General features: G+C 38.0%; 1 protein-coding gene across 1 annotated transcript in view; it reads right to left on the bottom strand.

Annotated features, from left to right (window-relative positions):
- Positions 1–2,522: 2,522 nt before the first annotated feature.
- The window catches only part of NMT2 (N-myristoyltransferase 2), a 32,211-nt gene continuing 13,802 nt past the window's right edge, over positions 2,523–20,931 (bottom strand). The window contains exons 3-12 of the mRNA XM_062569070.1: positions 17,944–18,088; positions 15,432–15,550; positions 15,242–15,333; positions 15,020–15,136; positions 14,163–14,333; positions 13,151–13,259; positions 9,034–9,204; positions 5,607–5,774; positions 3,380–3,517; positions 2,523–3,178 (exon numbers count right to left, since the gene is read on the bottom strand). Coding sequence (XP_062425054.1) covers positions 3,158–3,178; positions 3,380–3,517; positions 5,607–5,774; positions 9,034–9,204; positions 13,151–13,259; positions 14,163–14,333; positions 15,020–15,136; positions 15,242–15,333; positions 15,432–15,550; positions 17,944–18,088 — 1,251 coding nt within the window. The 3' untranslated portion in view covers positions 2,523–3,157. The remainder of the gene's footprint in view (positions 3,179–3,379; positions 3,518–5,606; positions 5,775–9,033; positions 9,205–13,150; positions 13,260–14,162; positions 14,334–15,019; positions 15,137–15,241; positions 15,334–15,431; positions 15,551–17,943; positions 18,089–20,931) is intronic.

Below are 20,931 nucleotides of genomic sequence, written 5' to 3'. Positions count from 1 at the left end.
TTGCTGCCTGCCTAGGTCTGTAGCTCTCTTCAGGTATTTGTTTCCCCTCCACAGCTGGAAAGTGTAATTCCTTTCCACTCAAAGAAAGGAATTACAGAAGAGATTTCAACAGACTGGTGGGAAAGGTGGTGGGATAAGCTGTTAAACTAGCCTGCCATATTTTTGGGAAACCATCTATTTGTTTCTGAGCAGTCTTACCTGGTGGCTGTTCTGGTAGCAAGTCTAATGCACAGACAAGAGCCTCGCAATGGCACCCACACTGATAACACCCTACAGTTAAGCACCCGCTTAGGAAGCAAGTGTGTTCCTGCAGTTTTCACATCCTCTTGAAGCTGTGTTGGTTCACCAAATTACTTAAGGTAAAGAGTATGGCTAGCCAAAAGATTTGAGCATTCAGGGCAGAAGAGACTCTTTTGGATTAAATAGCTATTACATAACACTGTTTCATGAGCAGGACTCTCCAGGAACTGCCCCCATGCATATATTCAGAAGCCCACTTCCACATCCCTCTGGCCCAGTAAAATTGCATTCTTACCTATGGTGGAGCACAGCTTCAACAGGAGCACAACTGCCCTTCTTTCCCTCAGTTTCTTAACATACAGGTTCATAAACTCAGATTCAGAAAACGATACTCTTTTTCCCCCAGAAAACGGCGCAAGTGAACAAGAGTGGCTACGCTCCTTCCCCCACATGCAGTCACTGCAGCAACAGGGTGGAAAGCCAGGCTGCAGGAAAGGCAGTTCAGTCCTACCTTCTGACCAGCATGCTTGATCCTGCCATTGCCTAGGAGCTTTTCCAAACAATACAACTGGGGAGATTTGCCTTCAGATTTCAGAAAATAAATCACTTCTCTTCCCCCTGCTCCCCCCCCCTTTTTTTTTGGGGGGGGGGGGTGAGGAATAGAGTGAAGGCAGAGAAAATATGTTCATCATTCACCCAGCATTCAAAACCACTCACCTAATCAGGGACACCTGAGTTCAGATCATTTCTTAGCAGAGAAGTATCTCAGCCACAAGGCCGGAGCCATGCACTGTTGTCAAATCTAGACAAATCTGCCTGAAGTCCCACAGTAAATCCCCTACTTATGCCAGCATGCCTTGATGTGAATTCCTAGCAAGGAAAGCACCTTTTTGCCTTCTGGGAGTTAAGTCTTTGACAGAGTTGGGATTAAACTCCTCTTGTTACTCCAGATAGCTAAAGCATCCCCCCCGGCTGCTGGGGATTTTATCTTCAGGCACTTAATTCTGCTCAGGCCTCACACAGGCTGTCAGAGCTCTACCTATGCTGGCAGAGCTGTCTATACAGGTACAGAACTGTCTTTACAGGTATAGACTGTTACTAGAGTGGCCAAAGTTGTAAAGCCAGACTCCGCCATCTGAAGTCTGGAAGATCTCCATGAAAGCCCCTTTTCTTATGAGGCCCCTAGCTGGTGCAAATTCAGGGGCAGCCAACCCAAGCTCAATCCCTTCCTTTATTTGAAGGAAGCTCAATGCTTTCAACAGAGTTATAACGTAGTAAGGGAAAGCAGTTTTCACCGTCTCTAGGGCAGAATTCTCTCACTACAGTTTAACCAAAGGAAAAAAAGAAAGAAAAAAAGAAAAAGAAAACAAACTCCAAATCATTCACACATTGGAAAAGGAGAGGGGAGGAATAAAATGGAATAAAAATGCTATAAGGAGGTGGATAGGGCCAGCAGTTAGGAAGAACAGACAAGTTTATCTTCATCTAAATGGATGCTTTAAGTTTCAGAACTTGACTTTCAGCAAAACTTGCTGTCAGAATTACAGACATGTTTAAAAGGAAAGTTTAGACACTTGCATTTCATGAGATAGTCAAGTCACATTCAAAATATGCTCACAGCACAGAGGCTTCACTACCACAATTTGGCACTTTCAGCTAGAACAGTTTCTCACTGCTGATTTTCTTCTTGGTGCTTGTATTACTGCAGCAACTGTAAGTCGAAAGAACTGCTATCATATCTAACTATGATATTGTGCTGGAATGTATATAAAGTGCTTCAGAAGCCATTCTGGTTGCTGAGCATTCACGAGGGAATTAAAGCAGCTCTCCCTCAACAACAAAAGATCAGCCCTCTTACATGTCAGGAAGAGCTGTACACAGACTTCCAAGGACTGAGGATTGCTTACCAGCCACATGTACAGCCAACTCCTTTCTCCAGAGTCAGGATAAAAACACTACCAGGAACAATTTATGAACACTTATTTACACAAGATACTTTTCATTAGAATTACAGACTTCATAGGAAATCAAAGTAGACAAAGGAATATGTGCAATTTTGCAGAAGCATTGAAAACATTCAAACTATAAATATCCTGATAGCACTACTAAAATTCTTAGTTTTACACACAGGCTGATGTTAATCTACTGAGGAAAAACTAAGTTTTGTGCCACAACTGTAAATTAAGTACAGTAATGTATAAACATTCCGGCAACATAGATAACACCTGCACTGAACAGTGCGATACTGTTAAATCAATCCACTGATCTATTGAAGATCAAAGTACAAATCTGTATTTTTATTGATTTGGCAGCGTTGCTTATGGAGAAATAAATGCACTAGTTAAACCAGTACATTGTCATACTGCTCCAGTTACAAAAACATCCAGGACTTTCATAGAGCCACAAACGTATCATACGTCATGATTTTCCCCCAAATGATGATATCCACATGAAGTAAATAAGCAAAGATACTCAAGTTTGTATCCTTCATTCTGTTACACTGACAAACATACACCACCACTTAATAAATAGAAATGCAGCAGTTCATCCACATAATAGCAAATATTTTTGTACCCTAATCCACCACTGAAGTTCAGTTTGTACAAAACAGTCTTTTCTACAGAGTGGAAAAAAAATACCTTCTTCTCATCAAGGTGCAAGCTAAGCTTTGAAACTGAAATGAATGTGCTTTTATTCTTTTCATGAACAATAAAAGAGTTTCATGGACCTTCTGATCTATCTGAAAATGCATAAATTTGGTCGCATATGGATTTCTTCGTTGTTCAGGTTTAATGGACTATTTCAGTATCACTGATGTTGTGCTTTTGCTCCTCTTGAACAATACCGTTCCAAGAGTTGTTATGGAGATCAAATTAACTCAAACAATGACCTCAGAGTTCTAAGAACACAAATGTCCTCATTGTAATACAAGACCAACCTAAGGAAAAAGAAAAATATAGTATTTTAGTTTAATTATGGCAATAAATTTAAATATTAGTTTTCTGCACCTGAATTATGGATCTTAAATGTACGCGATTAAAAAATACATATATTCTAAAACTTCTGTCCCTTTTGGCCAATGCAGATAAACGTATTATTATATCTAAGGGAGTTCAGAAGTTCTTTTTTCCCCTCTTACCTTTTCAGATTCCATGCCAGGACACCTCCAGTTGTACAAATAATACTGCAAATTGCCATCTCCAATCCCAAACTTGAGTTTTTCCAGGAATGTTTTATTTTCCATCAAGTCTAGTGCATTGAACACATCAAATCCTTTCTGGCAATAGCAAAACATTATTTAAATTTTACTTTTAAAGTTCTAAACAATACACAAACAATGGTGTAAAAGTATCCAAGAAACTAATCTAAGTGAAAAAGACATGAGAATAAGTTTTACCTTTTAGTTAGGCACACAGAAAACAAATTTCTCCAATACAAAGTAAAGCACAGGGCAGAACTTTGCTTGAAGGTTATCTCCAAAAGGGTAGAAATATTAAAGTCACTTTCAGGCGTAAAGTCTAAAAACAGTCCCTAAAACATTATACATTATTTCATCTGTATGGACATGCATTTTTCACAGTCACATACCACGTGTTTTGACACACATAACATACTCTAGTTGAAGCTGCATAAATGCATCTTAGGATATTTTTCAGGCATTTATTATTCTGTTAGTGATAAGCATTATTACATTTTTATAACTTGAGCCTTTTCTAAAACATCACTATCTTCAGAAGTCTAATCTTTCAAATGTGGCTCCCCCCCTTATTCATGCAATCGCTTCCAACTCATCAACCTCCAAAATCCACTACTCAGAGTGCTTTCAATCTCAGAACATCTACACAGCCAAACTAATCTCAGAATTTTGCACTGCAACACAAACACACGAAGATCCCAACGCACTGTGAACTCCTTAAAAAGACATAATAGTATCAGTTAAGCCACCCTAGTGCCAATTATCATGTATGGGAGGGTACCAACATGGCTTGCTACACTCCAGTTTAAAAATTATTAATTTCAAAACAAGAACATTCAGTTACTGAAACACAAGAAGATGGTAAAGAGCTCAGCATAAAAAACTAGATTTTTTTCCCTAAATAAGTACCTTTGATTGGAAAAAAAGAGGGTGAGAAAAATCAACTTCTTGTAAATGAACTGCTTAAAGAACATTTTAAGCTCTTTGCTGATTTAGGATCTATTTAAAAGAAAAAAGCCACAAGCACAGACAGATAGTTTACTAAGGAACTGCATGAACATGGCACAGACACACAAGCTGAAAACCATGCAAGTTGCTTTCACATAGTCTAAGGCCAGAAGAGAGACAGCCTTGCCAGACCATAACTGCATTCATGCAGGCTCAGCACAGAAATTGCTGTGCCACATGCAGCGCAGAGACACGCAATGGCTCTGAGCATAGTCAACTGGAGCACTGCTAACGTTTGCTTGCACTGAGCACTTATCTGACAGGCATAATACCAAAAACAGTATGGTGGCAACCTCAGGAAGGACAAGATGCAAGCACAAGCAGAAAACATGCCTATGGTCTGTATTGTGTCAGGAATGGTCACTGGAACAGACCATCCATGGACTGGATGAAGCCTGTTTAGTGTTGTGAAATGCCAGGGCTAAACAGGTGTGAGAATTCATTCAGTGTGCTGCAATGTGCAGCACCTGCTCAGCTCTGCACCACTGACTACACTGCCACAGTGCCTGCACCATACTCCAAGAATCCCTGGTGATTAAGAGTTAAGCATTATTTTAGCATCAGAGTGCCTGAAACTTCCCTTGAAATCCAAGTTCCATGTCCTGCAAAATCCTTTCAGATTTCATTTATATCTCTTCTCTTCCATTTAACTAAATCATGTATCAGTTTAAGTCCAAGCATGAAAGTATGCTTAAAAGTTATGGTATCATCTACGTGGCTTTATAGGTATCAATTAGTAACAAGAGACAATGATAAAACTTTGAGCACAAATAAACTTTTCCATTTAGCAGAAATAAAAAAGTTTAAAATATATAGTAGAACTTATTAACTTATCCAAGGGGAACTATTTTAGTGATACTTTCCAGTTTTCTGGTACTGAGCAAATAGTCACCAGTACTTTTTTTTTTTTTTTTTTTAATAGCTCAAGCAGTTGCAAACTCTTGATCTTCAAACATTTGGCATTCCCTAACATCATTGAAAGTCAAAAGGAGAAAACAAGTGTAGTTTTTATATTTGAATATACATATAATACATTGATCTCATCAAATGCACTCATAACTGTAACAGTAAAAGAAAATAGAACAGAATCCATAAATTGCTATCATTTCTTATTCTCTTCTCCTAAGAATGCTTTTGTGAAAGAAGAGGAAAAAATACTTACCAATTTAGCTATAATGAGTGCATCATTCATTAAGTCCAAGAGGGGGGTCTCTGTATGAATATTATAGAAGGAATAGGCAGCTTTGAGGCTTTTATGAACTGGATGGTGCATCACTGTTGACGGTAATGTGTAGAAACTCAGGAGGTCTGTTAAAATACCACTTGAGCCCTACAAAAAATAGTCAGTTAAAAAGAAATAACTGATTAGGCTAACATGGTAGTTCTAGAGAAGGTAAGTGGCAAATGCAGCACAGTTTTGCACACAGTAACTATTGTGGCATAGCAGACAATCTTGGCTAACTATTGATATATATATATATCCTGGTCAAGATACCTGAAGTGAGACTTAAGCTTAAAATGGTCATTTTGAAAAAAATCTAAAATCATTTTCTTTGCTAATCTATTACATCAATGACATTTTAGTTAACAACTGCCAAAGCATTTTTTCAGTTTGCTTCCCAGAACCAGTCTTCAAAGTTTTTTATTTTTTTTTTTAATCTGAAAAAGCTCACATGGAGAAAAATTCTCAAGTTTCTTAAAAAAAACAGGAAAAAAGAGATTTTAGTCTAACTTCTTAAAAAAAAAAAGTTAAAATCAGCTCCAGTGATTATTAAATCAACAAGTACAACCCATTTGCTAGACAGCAGGGCTAAGTCACACCAAAAGTCTAAGAGCAGCACTGGTCATCAAAAAAAAAGGCACTTACATAAAAATCTAAAATAGCATACAGAAACTTTTATAAAAGTTCATAAACCTAATGAAATTTAACCATGTTCAAGAGCATTGGTTATCAGGCAATGGGAAATAGTTTTAACATGGGTTATGGCTGAAATGTTGAACACAAAAAACTACCCAGATTTTTACTTTTCCTGTTCTGATTTCATCTCCTAATTTCTCTAAGAAAATTGGCATAGGAGATCTACAGAAATGCTTTTAATGCTTTTTCTTTCTTTCTTTTTTTTTCCTGAAAAACTAGTGCCCACTATTTTGAGTCCAGTAAAGAATTTCAAAAAATATTTCAAAAATTATACTGAATATTTTAAGGTGATGTGTGAAATCAAAGTTTTGAACATTCTACAAACAAATGTTTTAGCTCTGTGCATTTCCGAGATGACTTTTAAAAACTCCACACTAATTTCATCAAGTCATATCGACCTTAAAAGGATTCTAAGCACTAACAAACCTAAATTTAGTACAGGGAAAATCTACCTCAATAGCCAGCATAAAATAAGTAAGACTGTTGTTCATTTAAAATGTCACTGTCAAAATTAAATCATTCTGTGCCTCATGCCAGTTCTGGTGCTTGTAGAAACTTCTGTAAGCTTCTACGGTTTGTGTCATCAAACCTAGCCAAAACTCAACCAGGAAAGAAAAGGACGATGAGGGGAAATAAATAAACAAAAAGGAGAGATATACATTTAATTAGTTCATGGAAGAATCCAGTGAGCACTAGACCCACTGTGCAAGGTACGTTAAAAAAGTAAGTGTGGAAAACAAGGACCTAGGCACCAGTACAAGCTGGGGGCTGACCTTCTGCAGAGCAGCTCTGCAGAGAAGGACCTGGGAGTGCTAGTGGATGACAAGCTGACCATGAGCCAATGTTCCTTTGTGGCCAAGAAGGCCAATGATCTCCTGGGGTGCATTAGGAAGAGTGATGCCAGCGGGTCAAGGGAGGTGATCCTGCCCCTCTACTCAGCCCTGGGGAGGCCTCATCTCGAGTTCTGTGTCCAGTTCTGGGCTCCCCAGTCCAAGAGAGACATGGAGCTACTGGAGAGCGTCCAGCGTAGGGCTACAAAGATGATCAGAGGGCTGGAGCATCTGCCCTGTGAGGAACAGCTGCGAGAGCTGGGCCTCTTCAGCCTGGGGAAGAGAAGGCTGAGGGGGGATCTTATCAATGTGTACAAGTACCTGAAGGGAGGGTGTCAAGGGGATGGGGAGAAACTCTTTTCAGTTGTTCCGTGTGACAGGACAAGAGGCAATGGGCAGAAACTGAAGCACAGGAAGTTCCGCCCGAGCGTGAGGGGGAATTTCTTCACTGTGAGTGATGGAGCAGTGGACCAGGTTGCCCAGAGAGGTTGTGGAGTCTCCTTCTCTGGAGATCTTCAAGGCCTGCCTGGACGCAACCCTGTCTAACATGCTGAGCATGGAGGTTGGACTAGATGATCTCCAGAGGTCCCTTCCAACCTTACTGATTCTGTGATTCTATGAGCTGCACCTCTTATCTCCAGCAGCAGTAAGTTTCTAAGTTCAACTGAGACTCTTGAACAAATTCAGGCTGCAGTGTGGGAATACTGAGCCTCATATCATACAGCTTATATGTTTAACAATTTTAGTGTTTATCATTTTTAAATGATCTTGTCACTTTAAAAAAAAAGCAATACACTATTTGAACATGGTGTCTAAGATGATTTAGCATGGACTCAAAGGGAAGAGCATACCTTTCTCTACTAGCTTTATCACAGCAACCTCCTATTACACGTTGGAGATTTCTAATCCAAATGCTAATCTGTTCCTGTACTGCTTATTTTGCAAGATGTATTGTGACCATAACTCAGAAGGCAGGAGGGAGTGGTGGAAGAAACAGATGATTGCTCTCCATCTTGTTAGTGGACAAAAGTTATCACTGAGGAACCACAGAGAATTAGCTCCTAGCTGACTCCAATCCACAATAGCACCAAGAGCTGTTGACTTTTACTTTCCTCTTACACTTTTTTTTAAAAAATATACACACACACACACACACATATACACACACACACACGTAAATAATACACACATGCATTTATGTATATAATATATATATGTATATACATATATGTGCGCATACACATATACATGTGTACATCTACACACATAGGTATATATATAAAATGCATGTGTGTATATATGTATAAACATACACACTTCTACTGGACAGGAGGATATTTCACAGAGGGAGACAATGACAAACCATAACTTCCCACATAAGCAGATGTCCCGAAAAATTGGTTTTGAAAGGTTAAAAAATTTGAACCAGAACTTATCTTATACCTGAGGGAATGATACTGAATTAAAACCAAATCTTCATCTCAGTCATTATATCATTCTTCCTTTTTTTCTTAGGAAAGCAGATTTGAAGACCAAGGGAGGAATGCATCTTTTTCCTCCCCTTGCAGGATTACTTCCAAGATGGCAATAATTTGAGATTTCAAAATTCTTCTTTAAAGTATCCTATTATAAGAGTGCTGCAGTTTATCACACCTCAAAAAGCACTTTCTTGTGAATAGAACATCAGAACAAGCAATGCAAAGGATAAAGCCTGAAATCATGATACCAAATTCCATAGTACATTTTTCATATTGTCTGCATTTCAAAACCTCGATGTTGATATGACCTTTCATTAAAAGCATTCACATACAAATCCTTGAGGGAGTTCAAGAGTATTTTACCTCTACTACAAAGGTGTCAATAATATGATCCCGAGGCAGGAACCAATGGGCTACTTCTTCTTCATCCATTACAGGCGCAAGATTAAACTGCTTCAAGTAAGTGTTGATTAGTTCTTGCACTGCTTTAGTATCTTTCTGTTCCATTGGTCTCAAACCTGAAGTCTTTGTGGCCTTATTTTAACAAAGGAAAAACAAATATTAAGATTTTGAAAAGCAAACTGTATACACTGCAAAGGCTAGAAGTAGGTTGCAGAGTGCTTGCTCTCCACATGCTATGCATTCATTATTAGCCTACTTTACCCCAGCCACCTAATTCATTATGCTATTTTACAAACTGCTTTCAATCAGAATTCCCTCTCTTGTAATTATTGAGACAGTCTGGGGCACTTCAATCTTTCTATTCCATTATTGGAACTACTTCATTTCTCCAGAGGAAGAGATGCTATTGACAACAGCCTAGACTTCACGTATTTTGTATTCTTTTAAGGTCGGTCTATTTCTTATCTTTTTTTCTAAATTACCTAGGGCCCAGATGCAGAAACAAAACATAAAGCAATCTGTATATAAGAGGCTAATCTGAAGACAAAAGTATGTGATTCAAACTTACAAAAATTAAAGTCAAGTGAGGAACCAAAGTCCGCTGATAACATTTAATTAGAAATCGTTTAACAAAAAATTCCACCTTGCAAACTCCCTTGCTGACTCAACTTTTTGTATATACCCAACTGCTGTTAACAAAAAGCTTCTCTTAACTTACAGCTTCCTGAAATTAAAAAGCTAAAGTATTTTAATAAGTAATTTACTTGACTTTAAGCATCAAAAGGGGAAAAACATACTCTCAGTACTACATGATTAATGTTTAAACAAGTAAATATGATTAAAGTTTTCCTCCAATTTCTGATAGCTTTCCTACGTATTTCCTTTTGGAGAGACAAAGCTCTGTTCTCTGTCAGAGCTCCTTTGTCTAAGCAACACGCTTGGGAAAGCAACAGGTTAAACATGGCAAAGTCAATTCCAGTGCAGCCAGGTAGCGATTTAATTACTGGAAATCTGAAATTAGCATAGCTGATTATGCTCCGCTCAAAAGGAATCGGGGGAAGGGGAGGGAGGAGTGGTATTTATTCACCCAGTCTGAGAGTCAGCCTCCAAATGAAAAATCAAGTCATTTTTGCATGTTTTGCCACAGTTCTCTGCTGTGTGTTACATTTCTGTCTTGCTACATTTCTGAGCAGCCTTAAAACTATGGAGTGTCTCCACAAGAGTGTGTCTTTTAGACTTTTAAGTGCCTTGAATCCGTAAAGGTTTTCACTTGACGTGTCTGCATGATGCTTGCTATACTATATTTAGTTCCTAACCTCCTTATGAACTACAATATGAAAGGTTAACTTCTGCTTCCTCCAAACCTCCCCTCTTCTCAAGCTGTACACTGGAGCACAATGGGAGAAAAAGCAGCTTGGCTGGAACATCTTTATTCCCCAGCAACTCTCAGAACGGCCACAAGTGCTCCCTGAAGTGCAAAAAGTGTCCTGATCTGATACAGAATTTATTTTTCCATGCCACATATCACACCTCACTGAGCAAGTATCAATGGCAGCATCCTAGTTTAGGGGGAAGATTCCATCAGAAGAAAAGATACAGAACCAAACACATTTCTGTCCTTATTCTGAACATAGACAAATTTTATCCCTTTTCTGAAAAGTCCTTGCTCCTAAAAATGCTTTACTTTTAATATTTATATACACATTCACAAAGACAGCCTTCCACAAAATCTCAGTGAGGGTGATATTTTATTATTTAATGACTATTTTATTTACTATTTCTGAAAACCTTTGTAGTTCAAACTGTATATGTGATAAGGAAAGATTAATTCTTCTAAAAGGGAGATGAGCTCCCAGTGGAAGTGATATTCCAAGGACTTTAAGAAAAGAGGTTAGAATGCAAGAAATGGTGTTTGGGTGCTGAAGGACATTAAGGTGGTCGTTAGGAAATTTTGTTTTAGGACACTTTGGCCTGAATGAACCAATCTGGGTGACAACTGTTTATGCTAACAGCCTAAGACTGAGGATAAAGATTCTCAAAAATACTTAAGCCCTTACTTAGGGGAGAGGGGAAAAAAAACCCAAAAAAACAAAAAAAAACAAAACCCACCACTCCAAAAGCAGAAAAAAACTACACAGAAAAAGCTTTAGCCCAAAGATGAAACTGTCTTTATTTTCAGTGGGAGAAAGTCCCAATTTCCCCATCTAAAAAATGAACAAACAAATGAGACACGTGGACTCCTAAGCCACTTGGATGCTTTTAAAATTCAGCTTTAAAACTATTTATGTGCATGTCTCTTTAGAATATGTTTTCTCTAGCTACTTTTTCTTTATTGGGTATGATGTATTATTTATGTTCCACAACTTCTTTTTCTGTTAAAATCTGAGTTTTATGATTTAGGAAGATGATCAGGATACAACTGTTGGGGTTTCTAATGACTTCCTGCCAGCTACACATTTTGAACAATAAACAGAATTAGGTACATGAGGTGAACTACTCTTTCCTGTATTGTTTCCATGAGAAACAGTACTGTATTTGCCACGAAAACCTCTATTTGGAATTTTCTACTGGACTTTTTAGACTATTAAAAATGGTTTTAGATTTGACAAAAGCTATATTTAGTTCTCCAAGATTAAAAACTAATTAATTTGGTTATTAATTCTGAAGCTCTGAAAACTGCTGCCCTGCACGCAAGGGAGAAGGTGCAGCCTGTACAGGCAAAGGTAGCAGGCGGGCAGCCCGGGAAACGAGGCTCCTTGGCTGCAGAGTGCAGCCTGAGCCCTGCGACAGCTTTAAATTGCGGAGGGCTTAGTGTATTACTCAAATATACCAGTAACCAGAGAGCCTACAGCACCAAGCTAAATATAACCAACAGATACAGTTCTCCAAAGGCAGATAAATCACTACAAACTACTGGGTGGGGAGAGGCGGAAGAGAAAAGGGAGAGTTTGTTTACATCAGAGAGGTTTACTACTATGGCTCAAGGTAAAGCAGAGCCTGTGATCCTTCCAAATAGAAAAGCAGCTTTCACATGCAAAGAAATTGCTTTCAGGTACATAGCTCAGACTACCTTTGGTAGGCTATTATGGCCATGAGATTTTAACAGCACAGCTCACTACAGCCTACACTACTGACATAGCTCTTTGACAAATACAGCTGACCTAATTCAGCTCTGCTGTCAAACCACCCTATTTCTCCCATTCTTCTGTTTCTTCCCTGTCCCTTGCACCAGCACTGGTATTTATCTCATTCAAGGATAACCCTCATCCAGGGTTCTTCAACTGGCACAGAAGGATTCACATATTTTGCAGGTTTAGGTGCTTGAACCAGTTCATCATGAAACCACACGACTACCAATACCAGTGCACAGGAAGGGGCAAGGACAGGAAGCATAACTGTGGCAGTGCCCCCTTCCAGTGGTTTGCCCTGTCAAGGAAATACATCCTAAGGCTTTTTGACAGCCTAGCTATTAGTTCAAATGTGGAAAAAATATTTTTAACTATTCTAGGTATGCCAGCACTTTTTTTTTTTTTTTTTTTTTGGACAGACCAAGCAAATAAACAGTACCCAACATTCTGAAGTGGCTTTGCTGAGTCTGCTCATCACACAAAAGAACATTTTCTGACAGAACAGGAAGAGCTGTAAGCTAAGGTGGAATTAATCAATCCCACCATATTCAACCGATTTTCAGATAGACTTTTCTGAGAATTTTAAGATATGTAGCATTCATTTTCTATTTCATCTTTTAGCACATGAATCATACCTAGAATAATTCTATGCATCTTCAACTCTATTCCAAATGTTTATAGAGTCAAGGTTTCTGTTTGTTTATTTTTCTTTCTTTAAAGGGTTTTGGGGTTAACATTTTATATTTTCTCGAGATACAAATCTATACTTCCAGCAATAGTCTCCTCTGTTTAGTATAGCCCTTATGGTCTTTTTCTCCATCCAGAAATATTTTTCTATGTCCTGCAAGCACTGCCTTTTCACAGAAGAGCTTGTCCTGTCAGAGACAGATGGACAGTTATTTTGGGCCTCACAGTAACTGTGGGGATTCTCTAGGAGACACACTGCTTACGTCAGGAAGTCTGTAGAGCTTCATTGTTCTTTGCAGAGTCATATTTCTACTCAAATGTGAAAATTTCACCTCTACCAATTTTCTGGGGTTCAGTGATCGATGCCAATACCTGGAAATAAGATTAGTAATGACATTAAGAAATATTTTAAGTTTCAATTTCATATGCATCCATTTCCCTATTTTCTTGCACTGCTGTTCCCCTGTCCACTAGAACTGATTTCTAGCCAAGTCTGTATTGATGTCTAGAAGAGACTTGAGTAATCAAAATAGGAACAAGCTATAGCCAAGTAACACCTTCTAAACATGCTTTTAATCACAGCATTTTGATTCTAAACAAATGCTTTAATTACTGAAATGAGTAATCACAGGGCAAAACATTTTAGTGCTTGCCATAACCCTGACAATCTCACCCTACTTACATGGTAATATTGTTTTTGTTGCACAGACAAGACTATCTGCTCATCTCTAAGTAGTTTGTTCTAGAGTCCTTGTCCTAGGAGATCATTGTGTAACAGAACATCCCTGGTTACTCTAAGACAACCTCCTTCCCTACAGAAACTTACAGGATTTCTGATGCTGATGGGTAAAAAACCCCCCACAATTTCAAATAAGAAGATTCATAGATCAGTACTCCACCCTATAGAAGGACAGAGAGCTAATACCACAAATTGAATGCTTCAGAATAGAAATAAATCCCATTCCAAGCAAAAAAAATATACTTGATTACACACACCTCTTCTGACATGGTAGTTTCCCCATCTTTATCAGATGGGGTCTTTATCAAGTCCTCCTTTCTCCAGGAAAGACCTTTTTGTATTAAAAAACATTAAAAATAAAAAAGGACCTCCAACACACACACAAACACACACACACTTTGTCCTTTGGGTTAGAGTCAAGTTCAGAACATTCACTTTCTTTTAATTTTTTGTTCTTATTGTTTATGTACAATGACACAGAATGCTCTTTAAGATGACTATTGTATAACCAGTATTATGATCATCATCTAGGTTACCTGCAAGTGGCCACAGGCTTGGGAAGTACCACTCCAGCAGTGTAAACAGCCTGAAAGATTCCTTCTAAGTTTACTCTTCTGGTTATTTCCCGAATCAATACAGGTGCTACCCGTTTAGACCTCAATTTCTTATGGACACAGAGAAAATTGATTTCTACCATTTTCTTCACACTAAAAGGAATTTGAACAGTGAAAGAATTAAAACAAAAACAAATCAAAACCAAATAACCCCCCTACTGAACACTGCATATTTTCATTTACATTGTTATAGTTTTCCAAGTTGTGACAGAATTCTAGATAATAAATCTGTCTGTGACAAAATACACCTGCAACAAAATACTAATATTCTATGATACTATGACCAAAATAGGAAAACTGTGCAATAGGCAAGCTGTGTCTAAAGTTTAAATACTCCTTTTTCAGAGCTCTTCCAAGGCTTAACTTGCTGTCTTTAAGATCCAGAATGGCAACCAAGCACATGCTAAGCGGTAACATAATACTCCACAATTTCTGGTCACTTTGCAATTGTCCGTGTATGAAGACCTGATCAAAGAAGTCCAACCAACCAGGTATTCTTCAAATACTTTTCATCTGAGTCAGAAAATTCTGTGTCATTATCTATATCATCCATCAACAGGAAAAATCATTAAAAGTCTATTACTGGTTTTCATTGTAAAGAGCTCATGAGTTTTTTGTGAGAGGAGGAACCTCTCTGCTATTTACAAAGGATTCTTCTAACTCTTTATGGTCAGTAAGCCTACTTTTTTTTGTAAATTCCCCATGGCAATGGATCCTAGTTTAAGATTTACTTCATGTTGTTTTTCTTGTACAAAGACAAAAGCGATGGGACACTTTACCTGTCATAAATACGAATGTTTGCAGGGATGGCACTTATAAACCCTACCAGCTTTTTGTTTGAAGACACTCTTACCCCACAATGCCATTGGGGTAACCAACCTGGAGGACGTAGCGCCCTAGAATTGATGACAGAAATAATTACAAATTACTGCCTAAGAAGATGTAATAAAACACCCTTCTTTGCACTCCAGCCAGAGCAGAATGTGGAACTTGCTACTCACCACAGAAGAAATTCAGGTGAATAATCAAACCTAAACATATTATCATCATCTTCTACGTAATTCTCATTTAACAGTGTGTATAATTCCTTCAGCTGAAAACACACATGAAAAAACCCAAAGATTTATCCACACACATCAATCCAATTATACTTCAATGATTTTAGGCACATATGAAAATTGTTTTACTTACAACTTCAGCATTGCTAAGATCCAATGTGTCCCACATAAAACCCTGTGGCAAAGAATATGGCTCTAAGCGGACGTTGTCCTTATCTGGTTCAATTGCACCATGCGAAGTAATAACTTCATCTTTCAAGTCAGGAGAAGGGAGAAAAAAAAGAAAAAGAGAGAGTTATATTGCTAGCTTTCTTGACAGTTCTCAAAACAGTATTTAACTCACATCATATGTTTTCTAATAATGATGAAATAGGAATATGAACCTTTTAAAAATTAGTAATATTACTTTACACTGCTTCTCATTCATATAGATCACATTCAAAGTGAGCATTATCTCAGAGTATCTGTACCAAGACATAGAGCTAATCTACCCCAGCTGATATTCAGTATTTCATAACACAGAACAGCAAAACATCATACGAAAAGCACTTAGTCAGCCATTAAACCTATGGTCTCAACATGAGAAAATAGTATACTCGTAGTTTACTATGGCCTAGATCCTATTTCCAATTAACTCGAATAGACCTGAACTCAACAGGATTACTTGGAAGCAGCAGCATGACAAAGCCAGGGCATTTAAAGACTGCAGGTGAAATATGAAACTTGTTCCAAAATTTCTACAAGAAAACATACTTTCTCCTCCTCCCCAATTTTACAACCCCAGTCCCTCAGTATAAACAACTAAACAAACAGAAACCTTTTTTTTTGTGGGAATGTTTGGCAACTACTAAACATTTGTTCATCAGTACTGACCCTTGCCAAATGACAGCCAACCCTGACAAATAAATATTATCTTCCAAACTGGACAGCAGGCCATCATTACCAGCATCCTTATGCAAAACTCTGGAAGCACCAACAACCTAAATGCTACTGCTACTACATGGCAGACTTGGCCTAATGGTATAAATTAAAGGATTTACTGCTAACAGCCTTTAATTAGAATGCAGATAGATTCTGAAGCAAGTTTAATACAGATCCCTACAGCTATATCTTGAATCAACAGGTTTTTTTTCCACCTGAACATATTCAGCATATCAAACAGTGAAGACTATGTTCATTCAGCAGGTCAGGAAAAGAGATAAAATAAATAAATAAATTCAACAACAGGATCAAGAAGTGATTCAGAAATACTACTGAATAGAAAGTCTATCAGCCAAATTCAACAACGCTTATTTGCATTGAACAGCCGTAACGGTTTTTAGAACTAATCCATTGATACTTTCAGGCTGGCAAGTGACAGACTCATTTCTATAGAGCTGCTCTAAGATACATTGACCACCCTGAACTAAATTTCTGGAACTGCAGTGAAGACACCTGAACTAGCTCTGAAAAAGTTTCCTTATATTCAGAGCATTTTTTGATTTGCACATCAACTTTTTTGCTAGGCTCTTCCTCTAACTAGGCATGATTACTGTCATTAGTTTACAAAGCTATCTGGATGGCATTTGTATGGAGAAGACTCAGAGAAGGTCAGTTCAATCTTCAAGAAAACACTGCATCAGGTACTCTGCTCTGGATTTCTCTACACAAGGAAGTCAGGGGAAAATGGAATCGCTGTGGATTAAGCTATAGAAATGGATTAATGTGAAATGCTGGCCCATGGAGAGACAGAGAAAACGCTCTTGTCTCTACCGTATTTCTGCTTATTCTACACAAACATCTGCCATGGAGACAAACCTTCAGAACAGAATGAGGACACTGCGCTGAGATCGCTCTATTTGTGGGGTCCTCAAGTTTCTTTGGCATGGAAGAACTAGAACAACTTAACGTGCAGGCATGAGAGGGGAAGAAGGTGGAGATAACTCAAAAAGAGCAAGAGAGTCAGCAGTTATCTTCTCCAGCACAGACTGACTGAGATACTACCAATTGTGTATATACAGAAATTAGATCAGTATACTCATCTGCTAAGTTTCTTACAAAATTAAAGGCCAGGAGAGGTCACCTTGGCATCTCAATTGTTACCAAGAACAGAGAAGGGACTCAGAATGTATGTCTTCAGGAACTGTATATTGTGGAGGAAGCAAAGGAACAAACAGCAGTAAAAGTGTTCACATGTAAGAAGTGCCGTTATGCACTTAAACCTGCATGAAAAACAGTGTAACCTACATCGGGGAGTCATTATCTCTCTAACAGTAGTTCCATCAGGGCAGAGGGTAGGGGGAAGAGTTTTCTCTTGTCAGTATTTAATACATTTCTTTTTTTCCACACAGTGGAAAAGACCTCCAGGTTCTATTGTTCAAGGCCTAAAATATATAAAGAAATGTTATCAATAGCATATTTCCCATTTTTATACAGAACCTCAGAATGAGATTCATTGACACTATGTTTTGTTACATACCATTTTGGAGGGCAAGCACTTCCCTAGTGAACACCAAGAATTCCAAATAAACAACATAAAAGATTAAGGAACTCTTAACACATCCAGTCCAACTTCATATCTGTGTTTTAGAACATGCCACACAATTGGCATGCATTCTTTTAGCAGTCAGTAAAACAATCTTATGCCCAGGCCCAGTTAAACTTACTAAGTTTAGGTACAGGCTGTGTATCCCAAAATTGGTATTTACGTTTGGTAGCCTCATCAATGTTCTTTGCTGGGCCTTGGCATGCAGAGAGCAGCTCCATCGCTCTCTGGATGTCCTGAAGCTTCTGCATTGGAATGGCTGGATTCTGCACACAGAGACAAACAGAAGAGACTTATTTACTGTGCTTACCTTGAACAAGCAGTACAAATGTGTTTGTTTACTGTTCTGTTACGTGTTATTTCATAAACCTTCCTCTTCTCATCACAGGTAATTTAGGCATAATCTTTTGGGAGCGTGACGGTGGAAGACAGGTGGGCAACAGACAGACAGCTTCACAAAAGACTTAATAGTTTTGAGAAGTACTTGCATTTGAGAAGTGCTTGCATTTAACTGTGAAACTTCAGTGTTTGTAACACGGATACTGTAGTATTACAGCAGTATACCAGTATCATAATGGAAATCTTATTAACCACTCTCCCAATGGTAAGACAGAATAAACAGCAAAAAGAAGATTGGCTTAGATACCTAACAGTCTAAATACACTATTTATAATAAACACAAAGACACCTGATGTTGTACTTTACACATACACTATAAATATCATTTAAATTCAGTACAGTTCAATATTTCAGTTACACTGTATTACTACAAACATCTACTTTTTAATCTCAGTTAGATTGTCTGTCTTCTATTAAGCTTGCAAATATCATATTAGTTACCTTGGTTCACTGCACCACATGTAGGAGTTAACCATCTTGCCCCTGCTGCCAGTGTGTCAACATTCACAACTAAAGATAACTGATGGAAGCAGATGTAAAATAAAACAAGCTTCCACTTGAAAATAGAAAAATCTTTACACATAACTTATTTGAAAACTACAGAACTAAAGCCTGGCACTCTTAAATCATCAATTTTGAGCATTCTGATAAAGTGCAACTGGAATGAGAATTTTACCTGCTTATGAAATTAAGGAGTACTAGGAACTGACTTCTAATTCTAAAGTGATTTTTCTGTTTTTTTTTCTTCTTCTCCCAAGTAAGTCCTGTTCTGACGCATACTAACAGCAGCTACATGTTTAGCTTTTCCCAGATTTTTAAACACAATAAATACTTTTGATGGAATACTCTCAAATGTATTGGAAAATCTGAAGTATTTCTGGATAGAGTATTCAAGCCAGCTGCTTTTTGGTTGTTTATCAATGGATCATCATTTCAGTATTTCATTTTCTTTCTGAGATTGAATTTAAAGTGAAAAACCACCACGAACTACATGTAAAATGATGTAAAATTTCATTTAGAGGAGCAGCTACCTTCAGTCTCCTTAGTCTCAAATCAAGTAACTCCTTGTATGTAGTTTAAGCAGGCTATCACTTTCTATTCATAAATACTCTCTCAACTTTATGCAATTTTCTTCTGTAACTTAAGTATTGCAAAATTTTACTTCTAATTGTGCTTTAAACAACTGTCAGCTGTTGTGAATTAATATATTTACATACTTTCGATAGTTCAATAAATTAGGTAAACACTATTGCAGGGTAAAAGGAAAAAAAAAACCCTTACTCTATTTCTGCATTCAAATCACAGTGACATTAGTTACTTTTCGCACCAACAAACTAGTTTGTCTAATACAAACACTTTCAATGCCACAAGAAATATTCTGAATTCTTATGAGAGGATTAAGTAACCATACATAAATACTGACATGTTGAAATTTCTATTTTGTACTTTTTTTTTTTTAAAAAAAGTCTCTAATATAGTTTCTCTATTAACAAGGAAAAAAAGATCTATCAAGATCTTAACAAGTACCTGTGAAATAAAAAGTTCATCCTTTGATTCTAAACATGACATAGCTAGGGACATCAGGAGGACTTTCCTCTTCTTTCAAGAGGTTGAGAGATTAGCATCGCTAATAGATTTACTTTCAAACCCTTTTGGTCTCCTTCCTGCCTGTGTAGGAAATACCTACACAGAACTTCACATGAATTGGAAAGAAGAGCGACAAGGCTAAGGTACTAGATGAATTTTTTGCCTCAGTGTTTGCTGGCAAGATCTGAGCCTGGATCTCCTGAGTCCCTGAGTCCTGTAGCACAGTCCGACGAACTTGCATTGCCCAGAGTAGAAAAGAGTAGTTTATGCGGGACCACACAGCAAATTAGTCTTGCACAAGCCCATGAGACTAAACAGAATGCACTTGAGAGTGTACAGGGAACTGGCCGATGTCACTGCAAGGCCACTCTCTAAGTTGAAAATTTTACAGCGATTGACAGAGGTTCCTTATGACTGTAAAGGGAAATATCACATGTATTTTCAAGAAGGAGGAAGATCCGGGGAACCAGAGACCAGACAGGTGTGCTTGGGATGGTTATGAAGCAATCCTCCTGGAAGCCATTTCTAGTCACCTGAAGGACACTGAGTGACTGGGAACATTCAGTACAGATTTACCAGGGGAAATTTTACCTGACCAACATCACCATCTTATACAGTGTGATGACTAGATCTGTAGACAAGAGGAGAAGAGTGGATGTTATTTACCTTGACTTCAGCAAGGCCTTTGGCAAGGTCTCTTGTAGCATCCTTATCCAGTTCATATCTCACCAATTTTGCTCTAAGTGAATGTTAAGGTAGGTGGAAAACTAGATGAACCATCAGGCTCAGTGAGCTATCATTAGCGGTACAAGGTGTACCTGGTGGCCAGTTAATGGCAGACTCCTTCAGAGGTCAACACTGTTTAATGATCTGGAAAACATGACAGAGTGCTTTCTTTGCAAGTTCACAGACGATACATAGTTGGGAAGAGTGCCTGATATGCTAAACTGCAGAGCTGCTACTCAAAGCAATCTTTAAAGGCTGGAGAAAGAAACCTTATGAAGTTCACCAAGGACAAATGCAAAGTCCTGCATCTAGGACAGAAAAACCCCATGAACAGCTCAGGCCCACACTGACTGGCTAGAAATCAGCTTTGCAGAAAAAGATTTGTAGGTTCTGGTGG

The sequence above is a fragment of the Rhea pennata genome, chromosome 2, assembly GCF_028389875.1.
Source record: "Rhea pennata isolate bPtePen1 chromosome 2, bPtePen1.pri, whole genome shotgun sequence".
Lineage (NCBI taxonomy): Eukaryota > Metazoa > Chordata > Aves > Rheiformes > Rheidae > Rhea > Rhea pennata.
Note: the sequence above shows the minus strand (reverse complement) of the source record. Positions and strands in the feature narration are given on the sequence as shown.